General features: G+C 40.3%; 1 protein-coding gene across 1 annotated transcript in view; it reads left to right on the plus strand.

The window, feature by feature from the left end:
• Positions 1 to 13,801, plus strand: part of COL15A1 (collagen type XV alpha 1 chain) — a 120,357-nt gene that overhangs the window by 90,256 nt on the left and 16,300 nt on the right. Inside the window, exons 23-31 of the mRNA XM_030971734.1 lie at positions 500 to 562; positions 2,545 to 2,622; positions 2,745 to 2,780; positions 6,736 to 6,789; positions 6,896 to 6,955; positions 8,771 to 8,839; positions 9,199 to 9,240; positions 11,589 to 11,634; positions 13,261 to 13,350. Coding sequence (XP_030827594.1) covers positions 500 to 562; positions 2,545 to 2,622; positions 2,745 to 2,780; positions 6,736 to 6,789; positions 6,896 to 6,955; positions 8,771 to 8,839; positions 9,199 to 9,240; positions 11,589 to 11,634; positions 13,261 to 13,350 — 538 coding nt within the window. The remainder of the gene's footprint in view (positions 1 to 499; positions 563 to 2,544; positions 2,623 to 2,744; positions 2,781 to 6,735; positions 6,790 to 6,895; positions 6,956 to 8,770; positions 8,840 to 9,198; positions 9,241 to 11,588; positions 11,635 to 13,260; positions 13,351 to 13,801) is intronic.

The following is a 13,801-nucleotide window of genomic DNA, read 5'->3' on the forward strand; positions in this document are numbered from 1 at the left end:
CCACAAAGCAGATAAAGAAATAATCTTGTTTTCAAATAGATAAACTCTATTTCATATATTCTTTTTTTTCTTTTTTTTTTTCTTTTTTTTCACATACTGTTAAAAATACATCTTCAGAAATTCTGTTGAAAATCAGTCTGGCTAAATGATCATGGAAAGAGAGAGGATTGAATACAGAAGAAATAGAGAATTTTAGGTTGAATTTCCACTCTTATTAATGTTTGCATATTTCCCTTTGTGAATGTGTGTATCATCTACACTGTGATAAACATCAGGTATTTTTCATTTTGGTCTTTCTATAAGACTTTCCTTATGTGATATCTGGTTTAGGGAATAACTTTATTCAGAGAGCAATTTAGTCTTGTAAGAATTCTTAGATTGCAACCAGAGTGATTTAAGTTCAAGTTTGCCGGTAATTTAAAATTACATTTAGTAAAATAGCCTAGTTCCATATTGTTCACAAATATCACTATGGATTTATGTACTTGTTTTTGCCTAGGGCCCTCGGGGTCCAAAGGGTGATACTGGTTTGCCTGGATCACAAGGACCTAAAGGACAACAGGTATGAAAAAATGCATAAGGGAAAGTATAGACTGAGAAATGTGTTAAATGACAAGTACTTAGTGACATTAGAAGTTCAATGATTCTAATTTTTGTAGAAATTGGGATTTTAATAAGCTCATGTGAAAAATGTACTAGGGGGAATGTGAAAATGCTAAATGACCTCCCCTGACATAATCTTACCAAGAGCTAATCTTCCTGCACCAGTGTTGAAATTCATCAGTGCAGTATGCACTTATCAGGTTAAGTCTCTTTAAACATTAAACATGAAGTGACCTCTTCTTGCCAGCTGATTGTTGTGCTGACACCCTGGGATCCTATCCAAAAGCCCAAATAAAAAAAAAAGATCGATCTTTTCCTCCTCCTATGCCAGAGAGAGCTTTGCCTACAGAATGAGGACTGCAATTTTCAATTCCCAAAGTTTAGGATTTTAAGACTTGTGTTACTCTCTTCTTAGGATTCTTTCTCATGTTTCTTCACAAAAAGTGTGTATTTTATAGCTCTGCTGAGAGGGTACTAAAGACTGACTCTGTTCTTCTGTAAATAATGCAGCTTTTCCAGTTTCTTCCCCTTCTTATCAACCTTCAGGAAGCAGGGGAGAGGAACATCTAATATATTGGGGATACCAAGAAAGAAAAACAAAACCACTTTCTGCTTAGCTGAGCTCACTTTCTCACAAGTAATAGGAAGACTTGGAAATGGTTCATTATGGTTTAAATGGGGTAGCAGATGAACCGCATTGTCATTGCTCAGAAGGAAAGCTTTCAAGCCATGTTTACCAGTCCCTGCTTATCATAAGGTTTCCTGTTCTTATACAAAATGCATTAAATGATCAAGCTCAACCTTAGAACTAGTTGGGTGATTTTTGGTTTAGGTTGTGGAGGTTGTACTTTTGTTTTTTGGTTGGTGCTCTTTTTTTTTGCTTCTGGTGTCTGCACTGGCAAGAACTCAAAGCTTTGAAAGCATTTAATTTTGGATGCACCAAAGACATAGTGATGTCTCTGATGGTGTTTCTGAGCTGTGAACACCAGGCTATGCTCAAGAGTGATGAAGTTTGGGAACCCCAGTGAAGATGTACAGACACCTTTACTTAAAGGATCATGAAATTCAACCTCAGGTCCATACATTCTCATAGAAGATAAAGTCAGTGAAGCCAACCAAGTCTTAGGGAGACTCCAAAGTATCCAAAGTATCTTCAGGGAGACTTCAAAGACTCACAATAGTTTAAGAACCTGTGAGAAGAACTGAGTTACAGCACCTAGAGTTCAATGAAAGGTCTATAACCCGGACTCGCACTTTAATCAGCAATGCTATTGCTAGCTTCAAGCTAGATTTCTTCCATGACATCTTGGGAAAGATGTTGTAGCAAGCTGCATGAGGTAGGAAGTGGAAAGTTACAGATGAATGACCCAGCCTGGGAACCATGCACTTAGCACTAAGTGATATTGTGGTGGTGGAACAGGACTTCAGAGGGTCACAGTTTGAGCACTGGGACTTGACCTTCACTAAAGTTAATGAGGTTGCATCATGCAAGGCACATAGAGAGAATGATTCATGCTTTCCTGATAGTAAAATCTGAACATTTACTGGTCTATCAAGATGGGACATTTCCAGCAGGGTTTACTGACCATTAAGCTGATGGTACACTAGAAGACAACAATAACCTGTTTGCCTTTGGCAGAGACCTTTTGTGAACACAGCATGTTTCACATACTTACTCTATGGAGAGCAAATTAACTCTTTCTAGAAAAATAAGAACTTATTCTTCTCATGGAGATATTTTTAGTGTACTTTATTATGTTTTTAGAAAGATCATCTCTTTTCTTCCCCAGAATCAAGATTCACCCTACTCATACTGATATCACTTTATGTTTGATATTGCAGCATGACTAATCTGTCATGCCTCGAACAAAAGTAATGCTGCCTTGACTTCTGATTCACTGGGAACTGCTTTGTAAACAGTAATTACTCTGATAATTGCAGGGTGAAAAGGGAGAACCAGGAGCTATCATTTCTGCTGAAGGATCTTTAACTGAATTATTAGGAAGAAAAGGGGAGAAGGTGAGCTAATACTGTGTTGTGTTCTTTCAGAATTATTTGGTGGCCGTGTTACCAGCCACCTCTGCTAGACATTGCAGGAATTCTTCTTGTCATTGCTCTCTCTCTGTGTTGGTCCTCAACAGGGCGAAGCTGGAGTGATGGGACCAGTGGGACCAATGGTAAGATGATTCCAAAGATGAATGGTTTTTTATTTTTTAATTTTGCTTTGGCCTTACAAATACTAGTAAATGTAAAGGTAGCATGGTTAGCTTTTCTTTCCTTCTGAGTAGGGATGATAAGGAGTATTTGTTCTTCAGAGCCATCAGTTCCTTCAGAAAAGAATGTGCTTGTTACATATGTGGCGCTGTAACTACTGACTTATGCAGAGCTTAAATTCTGGTAGAACAAATGTATCTGTTACTGTGTGAGCTGACCGTGAAATATCATCAGAGCTAGAAATTTGGATGATTTTTGACTCTGAGTGAACTGGGTTTCTTTAGCTCTGAAGATAAAAGGCTAAGAGGAGCTCTAATTGCTCCCTGCTGCAACCTGAAAGGGAATAATAAAAAAAAATCAGGTCCTTCTCAGAGGTGCACAGGAAAACGACAAGTAACAAAGATCTTGTGACATATATAGATATAAAGGCAAAAATTCATGTTAAAAGTGATTAAACACACAAATAGATGCCCAGGGAGATGATGGATTCTGGAACAAGGTGTTGAGTGGCATGACCTAACCTACAAGCCTAACATACAAGTTTGTCTTGTAAGCAAGGGGTTGTGCAAGAGGATCCCTCTCTTTCCACCTAAATTATTCTCTGATTTACATTAAAACAACTAATTGCATTGGCTCAATTTCTGTCAATGCCAATAAATTGCAGCTGTGTTGGATTCCGAGAAAGCTGTACACCAGGCAGCAGAGTAGGACCACGTACCAAAATCAGGATTTAGAGGCCTTCTTTCAGGTATTTGGTCTGATACTTTTGACTAGACATGGAAGGTCGTAAGAAAGCACAATGAATTAGTTATAAAATAAGAACAGTTGCCCAGACTCAGCAGTGTTAGAGGGCCAATTTCTTCTAGTCAAGTATTCCAAAAATCAAGGATGTCAAGGATATTTCTTTGTTTCTGCTTTTCATATAGCCTGGTCACTGTTGTGCCTTAGTGAATGTTAGTGGGGTGTTGACATTTCTGCACACCGAGATGCATAGGAGATTTTTACATCAGTTTCTGTAGCCTTCCAAAGGGGGTAACTGGGTGTGCTGAGTAACTGCTTTTTAAATTACTGTGTATCAGAACACCCTGAGGAGGCTATCCTAATTTACCAGAAGGGATGTTCAGTTCCTTCTCTTTGTATGACTGCAAGATGATCTACCCTTTTGACTTGACACAGAATAACTTTGAATGAAAGTGGACTTCAGAGATGATCTTGTGCACATCACTGCCTGGAGCAGGTCTCTTTAAATCAGGAAGTCAAGTGTCAAGTGAAGTTTTCAACAACTCTTAGGATAGAAATTCCACAACCTTTCTGGGCAGCACATTCCAAACATTTGACAAACTCTGAAGTAAAAAAAATTGTCCTTATATTTATTTGGAATTCCTCGTGTTCTGGCTAATGTTCACTGCTACTTGCTGTGCATCCTGCATCCAGCAGACAGGTCCTTTTCCTCTCAGCCCCAAGCTTTGTGTTTTACATATCCTTTTATACTGCCTTCATACAGTTCAGCAAGCAGAAAAAGAAGTTCTTGCCAGCACTGGTGGGAATGGTTACACTTCAGTAAAGTTTGGCACAGGGAGCCTGTCTCAAAGCTTTGCTCAGCCAGCTCTCTTCTGAGCGCAGAACTCAGGTTTGATCATCACTGCTAATGGGGTGGTACAATTTGGTGTTGTCCCATAGAAAAAAATCATCTGTAGTTAGTGTGAGGCCTGTGCAGCAAAAGTGTACAGATTTCAAGTGCTGTGTCAGAGACCCTGACAGATAACTTATTCAAGGTTTTAGTGCAATAGCTCTGTTCCACTTTGCTCCAAGGGAGTCTCTGGCCCAGGAACAACTTTGAGGCAGTGGGGGACTCTGATTGTTCCTCTCTGCTTTTAGACCCATATACAGATTTCCAGAATTTAAAATCAAATCCCTAGCCATTGCTCTGCTCCTCTTTGAGACTTCAGGTGGACAGAAGGTAGGATCACAGGAGCTTGGAGCACAAGGAGCTACAGAGAAGTAGTAGTTTGGCAGATGAGAACTAGGGATAATCAGGAGGTCAGTACAATTGTTAGCAAAAGCAGAAGCAACAGACTGAATCCGAGCTCCCGCCACCAGAGAAATGAGGATCTTTTACATGCTGGATTATGCTGTTCCCTGTGAGTGAAGGAAATGGCTGCATATCACTGAAGGAGAGCACTTAGTGAGAACCTCAGTGTCCAGATCTATTGTGCTGGTGTAAGAGAAACTTTTGTGGTAAGCAAAACTCCTGTGGCTTCCATGCTTCCTTCTTTCACTTCTAGCTGTGACTGCTGGCTTCTCTCAGGGAGTTGCTAACACCTGACAGACTGGGCTGGCACTTAAAGAAAATAATAAAGGTGGCCCCAGCTGAATCAACTCTCGCATTGTTAATGTTTGAAATCCCAGTTAAAGCATGGGATCAGACACTGCTCCCTATTTAAACTGAAAAAGTCTGTTTCTAGTTGTTCTCACTGCTGATTAAAGTTCAGATTTACATGATCTTTAAAGGCTCAGGTACCAGAGACTGAAATAGGAAAATGCTTTTGGATTGCTTTTTTTTAAATATTTTTGATTGCCTTTTTTTTCCCCCAAACCTCATTACTGGATGTGGTATCATGGAAAGGTGAATTTTGAAATTTTGGGGCACAATATTGAAATTCACCAGCAATCTCTTGCCTGATTGAGACACAGGCATTAACTTTGTTCACATGGGTAGAAATTACCTTCAAACAGGAAATAAAATAGAAGATTAATAAAAGTCTTACCAGCTGCAAGTAGTTTCAGCTGACATTAGTGAGCTTTAAATTCTGATTACAATGGTGACATTATAAATTAATATGTTCATATGGTAACTGCTTATGAATTTCCAATCCAGTTTTCAGTTTCAGCAGGAGAAAAATTACAACATGAATTTCAGCTAGATGATAAGAGAAATTATCTTCTTCATCAGATGAATTTTTCATTAATGTACATATCACTTTTCACTGAAAAGATATCATGTGAAGGGTTAAACACATCCACTGTCTCATGTAGGTGGTATCTGTGTGAGATCTACAGACAGATTATTTAACAAGTAATGCAAGAAGGAGTATCTCAGCATTTCAGCGGACTAAAAAAAGGAAATGAAACCTGAAAGGCTGACACAAATGTAAAGAGTTTGTCTAGACCCTTGTGGTTTCGGTGAGTTTCAGGAAGCTGACATCAGTTGAAAGTTTGTAGATCCTCAGATTTGCTGCTTTTTGTTGATCACTTGCAGGCTGCCTAGAAGCTGCATGCTTGCAAATGCCCCATCATAGGCCATCTGTAGTCCTGGACCACCTTTCCCAGGCAGCCTACTTGTCCCCTCTTTTTGAAGTGGCTTGTTTTACTTTGTGGAGCCTGGTGAGTCAGTCAAACCTGTATAAAGAAGGAACAATTCTGTTTCAACTGTCAGATGCATGAATCCACAAACCCAGGCTGGTGAGAGGCAAGTAGAAGCCTGGCACTGCATGAATTCTTAGGCCAATCCGCAGATATTTCCTCACAGAGCCTGATTAAAAAATAATTACAAATAAAAAAGGAGGGGGGAGGGGAAAAGAAGATGAACAAAGCATATATCTCTAACTTTCTTTTCTTTTCCTGACTGATGCATTTAATTTTTCTTCAATAGATGGTGAGTCAGTTTTGAATTGCATGCCCTACAAGGGTCTGGGAATTCAAACTTCATTTTAGAGAGGTGGTCTTTTCCAAACCAGAGCTGTTACATGCAGTCCTCAGCTTCTGAGATCACTCAGTAGAGCAAGCAGAGAGGATGTTCTGTGCAATCACAGGCCATCACAGACTGATTTTTAATGTAGATATAAAATTATGTTTCTTATTTTTAATAATCAAATATAGGTGAACAAAATGGGCCGCAATTACTTTTTTTTTTCCCAGGGACCAAGAGGACCTACTGGACCCAAAGGAGAACTTGGCTTCCCAGGACGCCCAGTATGTATTATGCTCTCAAGTGGGATAAAGTGGGAAATCTTGCTTCTGACAAGATATATGACATTTCTTATTCTTTATAATAATAAATTATTTCTACTTATTTCAGGGCCGTCCAGGACTGAATGGACTGAGAGGTGTGAAAGGTGATCGAGGTGAAGCATTTAATGTAAGTTTTTGTATTTCAATTGGTTGCAAAATAAAATGTGTTAAAATCTGAAGTCTGATTTATACTGATCCCTGTCAAATGATGATGGGACTTAAAACCTGAAATGTTCTAGAAATAATTATGTTTCTGCTACTTTTCCTCTCTAGCAGCAGTCATTGATAAGTCAGCTTCTGGCTCTGTCTGGGCAGTTCTTGCAGATACACATAGTTGTGTCAGCTCCCAGGTGTAACAGTTATGTGTGACACTCACTGCTACCATTGCACCTTCAAATAGCAAAAGATTTGGAATTCCAGACTTTTTTATATGTGTCAAGAAGTTCCTGATCCAGGCCACCAGTGTGACCTCGCATGATGTGAAGATACTCCCACAGGCTCTGACCTTTCTAGCCCAGATACAAATAGCACTTGAGCATATCACAGGGAAGTGGTATCTACCTTACCATCAAGGAGACACTCACTAATACCTGCTACCTGCTATGGTTGCCATGTGCAAGTGTCCAAAACAATGACCTCTGCACAGGTGATGGCATATTCATGCTCACCTACAGCCTGTAATTGTGGAATGACAAGTGATGAAGCAAGCTCCTGTTGCTGCAAGTCTGTTCTCATGAAAAGATTTCAGACAAGTTGTCTCATGACAAACACTGAAACTGGACAGCACAAGAGCTAGCACTGCTGAGCACAGACAATAAGCTTCATAACAGCAGAGTCATTTGTGTGGTTGTTCTGATGTCATGCGACAATCTGTGCTAGGAAAATTGGTACCCACGCCAAAACAGCAGCTAATGCTATTTCATCTGCATCAGAGATAATGCTGAATAAAAGTTGCAAGGGTATGTTACTGTGCAAGCATAAAGTCAGTATTACTGTATTTCATTAGAGAAATTTTTGTAAATGGATTCTGTTATAAGAAGCCTCTGGTTCTAGTTTGCTCAAAAGAAAAAAAATATGGCACACAAACTACAAGGCATAAGTGTCTTGTCCATCTAGACAATAAATATAAGTGAGATGATACTGCTTTATGTGAGTAGCAGGGAGACTGAGAATTCGTAAGTATCTTTGCAGAATTAGTAAGTATTTAGGTATCTCCACAGTAAAAAAAGACCAGGTACTGAATGTGGCTTACACCCCTAGAAGAAGGTATAAATAGAAATATAGTTCCTAGAAAGTGAAAACAGACAAATTAGACAAATTCTAATTGGAAGAAAATAACAGGACAAATTACTACCAACTGAGAGAAAATATAAGAGTAGATTTTCCTTTTCTCCATATCTTCAAAAAATATTAATGTTCATTTTCTGGATTGTCTGCCTTAACCATACAAAAGCTATTGTAGCACGTATAACTAGATGAAGTACATCAGGCTGACAGGTTAAAGCAAACAAGTAAAGAAAGTTGTCCTTCCCGGAGTGCTCAGGGAAGATGAAATCTAATGGATCTCTAATTATTGATGAGATGACATATGTCACCATACAGAAACTTGCATTGACGTGGACTGAAAGGTGAACACAACCTTGTGCCAAGTTTTCAAATTACACAGCTCAGAGCTGATGTCTATTTTTTGTAAAAGGCAGTCATACCCTCTAGCAGGGCTCCTCAGCATCACTAATTAGCATGCACCTATCTGACTGGCACTTGAAAATTTATGAATCTTAGCAGTCTTGAGAGATCTAGATCAGTGTAGAAAACCTAATCTTCCTTGGATGAGAGATAAACTCTTTAATTTGTTTCAATAAGCAGTGCTTTAGGTGCTCCAGTTTGCAGTTGGGGTTTATTTTTTGTCTGATATCTTCCTTCTCCCACTTTCTCTTACCAGGGCCTTCCTGGCTTGCCTGGGCCCCCAGGGCCCCCCGGACCCCCAGGACGAATACTTTATATCAAAGGAGTAAGTGCCATTGGGCATCAGGGGCTGGTTTGCAGCAGAAATGTGCTGCTCTAGAAGCACTCTGCAAAAGGAAACATCAAAACTGGTTTCGGCCTACACAGGTCACTGTGAGTGACCTTGCTTGTGTGCAGAGAAAAAAGATCTCTTAACCAAAGCCACTGTCATGGAGGAGTTCTGCCCCCATGGCCCCAGAGAGAGGGACATGATGACAGAACTGGCAGCCAGCTGGGCTTTCTTCTAGGGAGGTGGGGATTTTGTTTCCAGGCTTAGCCTTATCATGACTATTAGGTTTATGTGGTGTGTTACATGCTGTATCATTCCTATGCTCACCAAAGTAATTTCCCTCCTGTTTTCAATAGACAGTTTTCCCAGTCCCTCCCAGGCCTCATTGCAAAATGCCAGTAAGTGACACATGCAGAATCTGCTCTTAGCAGGATGCATGGCCATGACAGAACATAACCAAAGCAGCTGTACACCTAAACACCATAACCTTGCAGCTTTTCTCCCTCCTGCCTTTTGCTTTGCACCAGGGATGTGTTTTACTTGTTCTTCAGGATAACAGATTTTCAAGTGTTTAGCCATTTATGAAAACTTAGCCATGTATAAAATATACAACAGAACTAGAAACACTAGACTCTTTTGCTTAAAGTACTTTGATTACTTGTTTTTTTCTAATACTTAAAATGCCTTTCAAAGCTTGTGTTTCCATAGTTTAAGAGTTGCTTTGAGGACCTGAATGTGTATGCATACAGGTACACGTATTTTTTAGATATATGTCTAAATACAGTCCCCATGTTGTTATGTCTCTAGCTGTTTTTAATTTCCCTGTCCAAAATAAGATTTGTTATGTGTTTCATTGTGGCATGAAAGATGCATCAGAAAAGAAAGATCATGTTCTTTATTTGACCCTCAAATGGACTCTGTCCGCATAGAATTGCAGCAGGTGAAGATCTGCCCCTCCTTTTCAAAGAGTATGACAAAGCCTTCATCACTTTCAAAGAACCTGCAGTGTCACACACAGTATGAAAAGAGAGGAGATTTATTTCGTATTTTCAGAATGTCCTGGTGCAATTTTTCTTTAATGAATTACAGAAATTGCATCCTAGAATGACTGGTGAATGTAGTTCAGTCCTGGAAGTATTTTCCCTAGGGCAATATCCTACTGTTAAGCTGTGGGGTATTTATTTGGAAAGGATTCTGTCTTTGGGAGCCACAGTCCACCCCTGAATAGTGTAGGGTTATACTTTTCTGCTAAACAGCTGTAAAAGCTCCAAGCAATAGTGTGCCCTCTCCTCCACTTTGCATTCCAGTTCTTTTTCACTGATTTCAGAGAAACAGCTCCTGACTTCCTCTATGCTAAATGTATTGATACTCATCATCACCCTAACCCTACTGCTGAAAAAAGTTGTATCCCAACTTGTGATGTTTTTAGGAATTAATGATAAATAGCCATTACTCTATGGTAATTTGCCATTTCTGCAGTTTTGGCCTACCACCTCCATGCATCATTTTTTTACCTCTATGAATTTCTCCCTTTAATCTTCTCACTCCCACTGTATAACAATGTAGTACATTGATAACAGATGTCCTTAATCACATACATATTTGTCAGCCTCACTTCTGAAACCTGACTGGATTCACACCTGAACAACCTGCTGTAGTTGATCCTCCTTTGGGCTACACTACCTCCAGAGATGCCTTCCAGACTCCACTCTCCTCTGATTCTTTGTGGAATGATTCAAACAAAACAAGCCTATTTTCTCTGAATTTCAGATAATAATAGCCACTTTTCCAGAAGGTTACAATCAGTGAAAAATAGCACTAATTTTAACATGCACAAGTAATAGAAACATGTACTTGTAAACATCTCTTCATGCACCTGAGTGTGCTGGATAGATCTGTCCTACATTTGTGAGTAATCTGCTAAATCTATCCAAGTTTATAGATAAGAAGTCTGCTGTTCATGCCTGTATTGATGAGTGTCGATAAAGAACTACAGACTGAACCCCAGCAGTTTTTCTTCATGGGGACTGAACTTCTGAAGTTAATGGAGTTAATGTGAGTAAGACTTCTATGGGCTGATACTACAGGATTAGCCAGATGCAGCAACTTCCATTTTTTCATACAGTTGCTTAGTTTCCTATAAACAGTACTAGAAAGTACCAAGATTTCCAAGCACTGTGCCACATTTCATTTCCTGCATTGTCCCTAGTTTGAAGACAGGCACAGAAGTAGGTGGCGTGCCCACTGTTACAGGTAGCTGGTGGCAGAAGAGGATAGAGTAAAATAGCTTCAGTCTCCCCACTGTGGTATCAATGCATCTGGAGCACAGGTTAACATCAAACATAACATAGCCCTTGTCTGATGAAGATAATTATAAACACAAGCTGTCATCTCACAGTCAAAAATCAAATCCTGCTTCCAAACACAGTATTGTAAATTTAGAATTGTTCTTGGACAATGAGTTTTCTGATGTTTCTCTGGCACAACCAAGAGTAGAATTTGCTGATGCCTCCAAAATGCATGATGTTACCTTTCTGCTGAAAGCATGTTGCATGTCAAAGAGAGCATAATCCTCATAAAACTTGATCAGCTAATACTCAGATCCTGTCAAACTGGAGATAACCCCAGAGTGTTGTTATAACATTTACTAGCATGCAAACTTGCCAGGCTTTTCAGTCACACTAAGTAATGCATGTCCACTGATTATTATGTATGGATGATTTTTAATGGATTTCTTTGTCTGAAGGTGAACCCTCCCTATCCTGGGAATCAAGAAGTTCTTGATGATCATGGTGGGTAATTCTTTCCTTGTACCTTGGTTTAAATAAGGGTTTTTTGGTTTTGGTTTTTTGGGGGTTTTTTTGGGGTTTTTTTTTTTGGATGTTGGTTTTGGTTTTTGGGGGGCTTTTTGGGGGGTGAGGGTTTTTTGGGTTTTTTGGTGGGTTTTTTTCTTTTGTTGGGTTTTTCATACTTAAGAGCTCTTTGCTTTTTCTTGATTATGGTATAATTGGAGGAGGGAAGGGAAGGGAAGGGAAGGGAAGGGAAGGGAAGGGAAGGGAAGGGAAGGGAAGGGAAGGGAAGGGAAGGGAAGGGAAGGGAAGGGAAGGGAAGGGAAGGGAAGGGAAGGGAAGGGAAGGGAAGGGAAGGGAAGGGAAGGGAAGGGAAGGGAAGGGAAGGGAAGGGAAGGGAAGGGAAGGGAAGGGAAGGGAAGGGAAGGGAAGGGAAATTCAAGAACTGTTTCTGCATCTGCTCCAGTGAAATTCACAAATGGAAAAATAGAACCAGGTCTGTTCAGAGGGTTTTAGGCTGGGTGGTTAGGGAAAAGGGAGTATAAGTATTGCCATGGCATACTGGCTAGACCTAAGAAGTGTTGAGGGAAGAAGGTTAGGTTTACACCTACAAACATTACACCGAAGTGTGCTTTAGCTCATGTTGAGTGGAGGGTGTACCCAGTAAATAGGGGGAATCAGTGGGTAAAGCCTGCCAGGATTGCAAATACTGCTCCTATAGACAGTACGTAGTGGAAGTGGGCCACCACGTAGTAGGTGTCGTGTAGGGCAATGTCTAGTGAGGAGTTTGCTAGGACAATCCCTGTTAGTCCTCTGATGGTGAATAGCAAGATGAATCCTAGGGCTCATAGTATTGGGGGGTCTCATTTGATTGTGCCTCTCTGGAGTATGGCTAATCAGCTGAATACTTTGATGCCGGTTGGAATAGCAATGATTATAGTGGCGGACGTGAAGCATGCTCGAGTATCAACGTCTATTCCTACTGTCAATATGTGGCGGGCTCAGATGATAAAGCCTAGGAACCCGATAGATAGTATGGCTCATACTATTCCCATGTAGCCGAATGGTTCTTTTTTGCCTGCATAGTAGCTAGCGTGGCAGAGCTCGGAAAATGCCAAAGGCTTAAGTCCTTTAGCTCAGAGGTTCAAATCCTCTCCCTAGCTTAACCCAAACCATGACTAATTACCCTCTCTTAATCAGCCTCATCATAGCCCACTCCTATGCCCTTCTAATCTTAATCACAGTAGCCTTCCTTACACTAGTAGAGCACAAAATCCTACGCTACATACAAGGCCGAAAGGGCCCAAACATTGTTGGCCCTTTCAGGCTCCTACAACCTCTAGCAGATGGAGTAAAACTATTTATCAAAGAGCCTATTCGACCATCAACATCTTCTCCAACCTTATTCATCGCAACCCCAATGAGATGGTCTTGCACGTATTGGGGCTGCTAAGAGAGGACAGTCAGGCAGCCATTCAATGACCATGAATGAGAGAGGCATCGAAGGACAGGAACCATATGCCCCACATATATGGAAAAGTCTGCTCCCACTTTCAGTGGTTTGGTTATCACTGCTACAGTCTCTGCTGTTTTCAAGTTCTTATGAATTTGTGATGCTGTTTATGGCAGGTGCTAAAGCAAACAGAGATTCCTGGGGACTGCACAGTTCAGCACACTTCAAAGGAGAGAAGGGAGACAGAGGTGCTCCAGGACCACCAGGTATACTAAATCTAAATATGTCATTGACATCCTGTGGAGGAATATGTGTCTAACTTGAAAAGCAATTCAGCAAGATACTTGAATACTTATCTCTGCTGCCTTACCTCCCTAGAGATTTATACCAGTGTTCACTGATGAACCGACGCACAGAGCAGCAAAGCTCAGAATGTTATCCAAAACGTCTTCTGAAAAGACAGACTGCACATTTGTGAGCATTAGGAATGTGTTAAATATAAGAATAGATATTGAAATGTAAGTAGCTGGTCACAGATTTTCTGACATTTTAGAAGGACATAATGGGCACTTCCTGAGATATCATTTTGTTGTCAGTCTTTCTGAGCCAATTGTGCTAACATCCAGTGCTTCACATTTCAGGGTGATACACCTGTGCATTCTGAGTTCAAGGCAGTCAGTTGTTGCTGAGAGTCCCACTTCTAACAGGAGGTGGAAA

This window comes from Camarhynchus parvulus, chromosome 2 (assembly GCF_901933205.1).
Source record: "Camarhynchus parvulus chromosome 2, STF_HiC, whole genome shotgun sequence".
In the NCBI taxonomy this organism is placed as follows: Eukaryota; Metazoa; Chordata; class Aves; order Passeriformes; family Thraupidae; genus Camarhynchus; species Camarhynchus parvulus.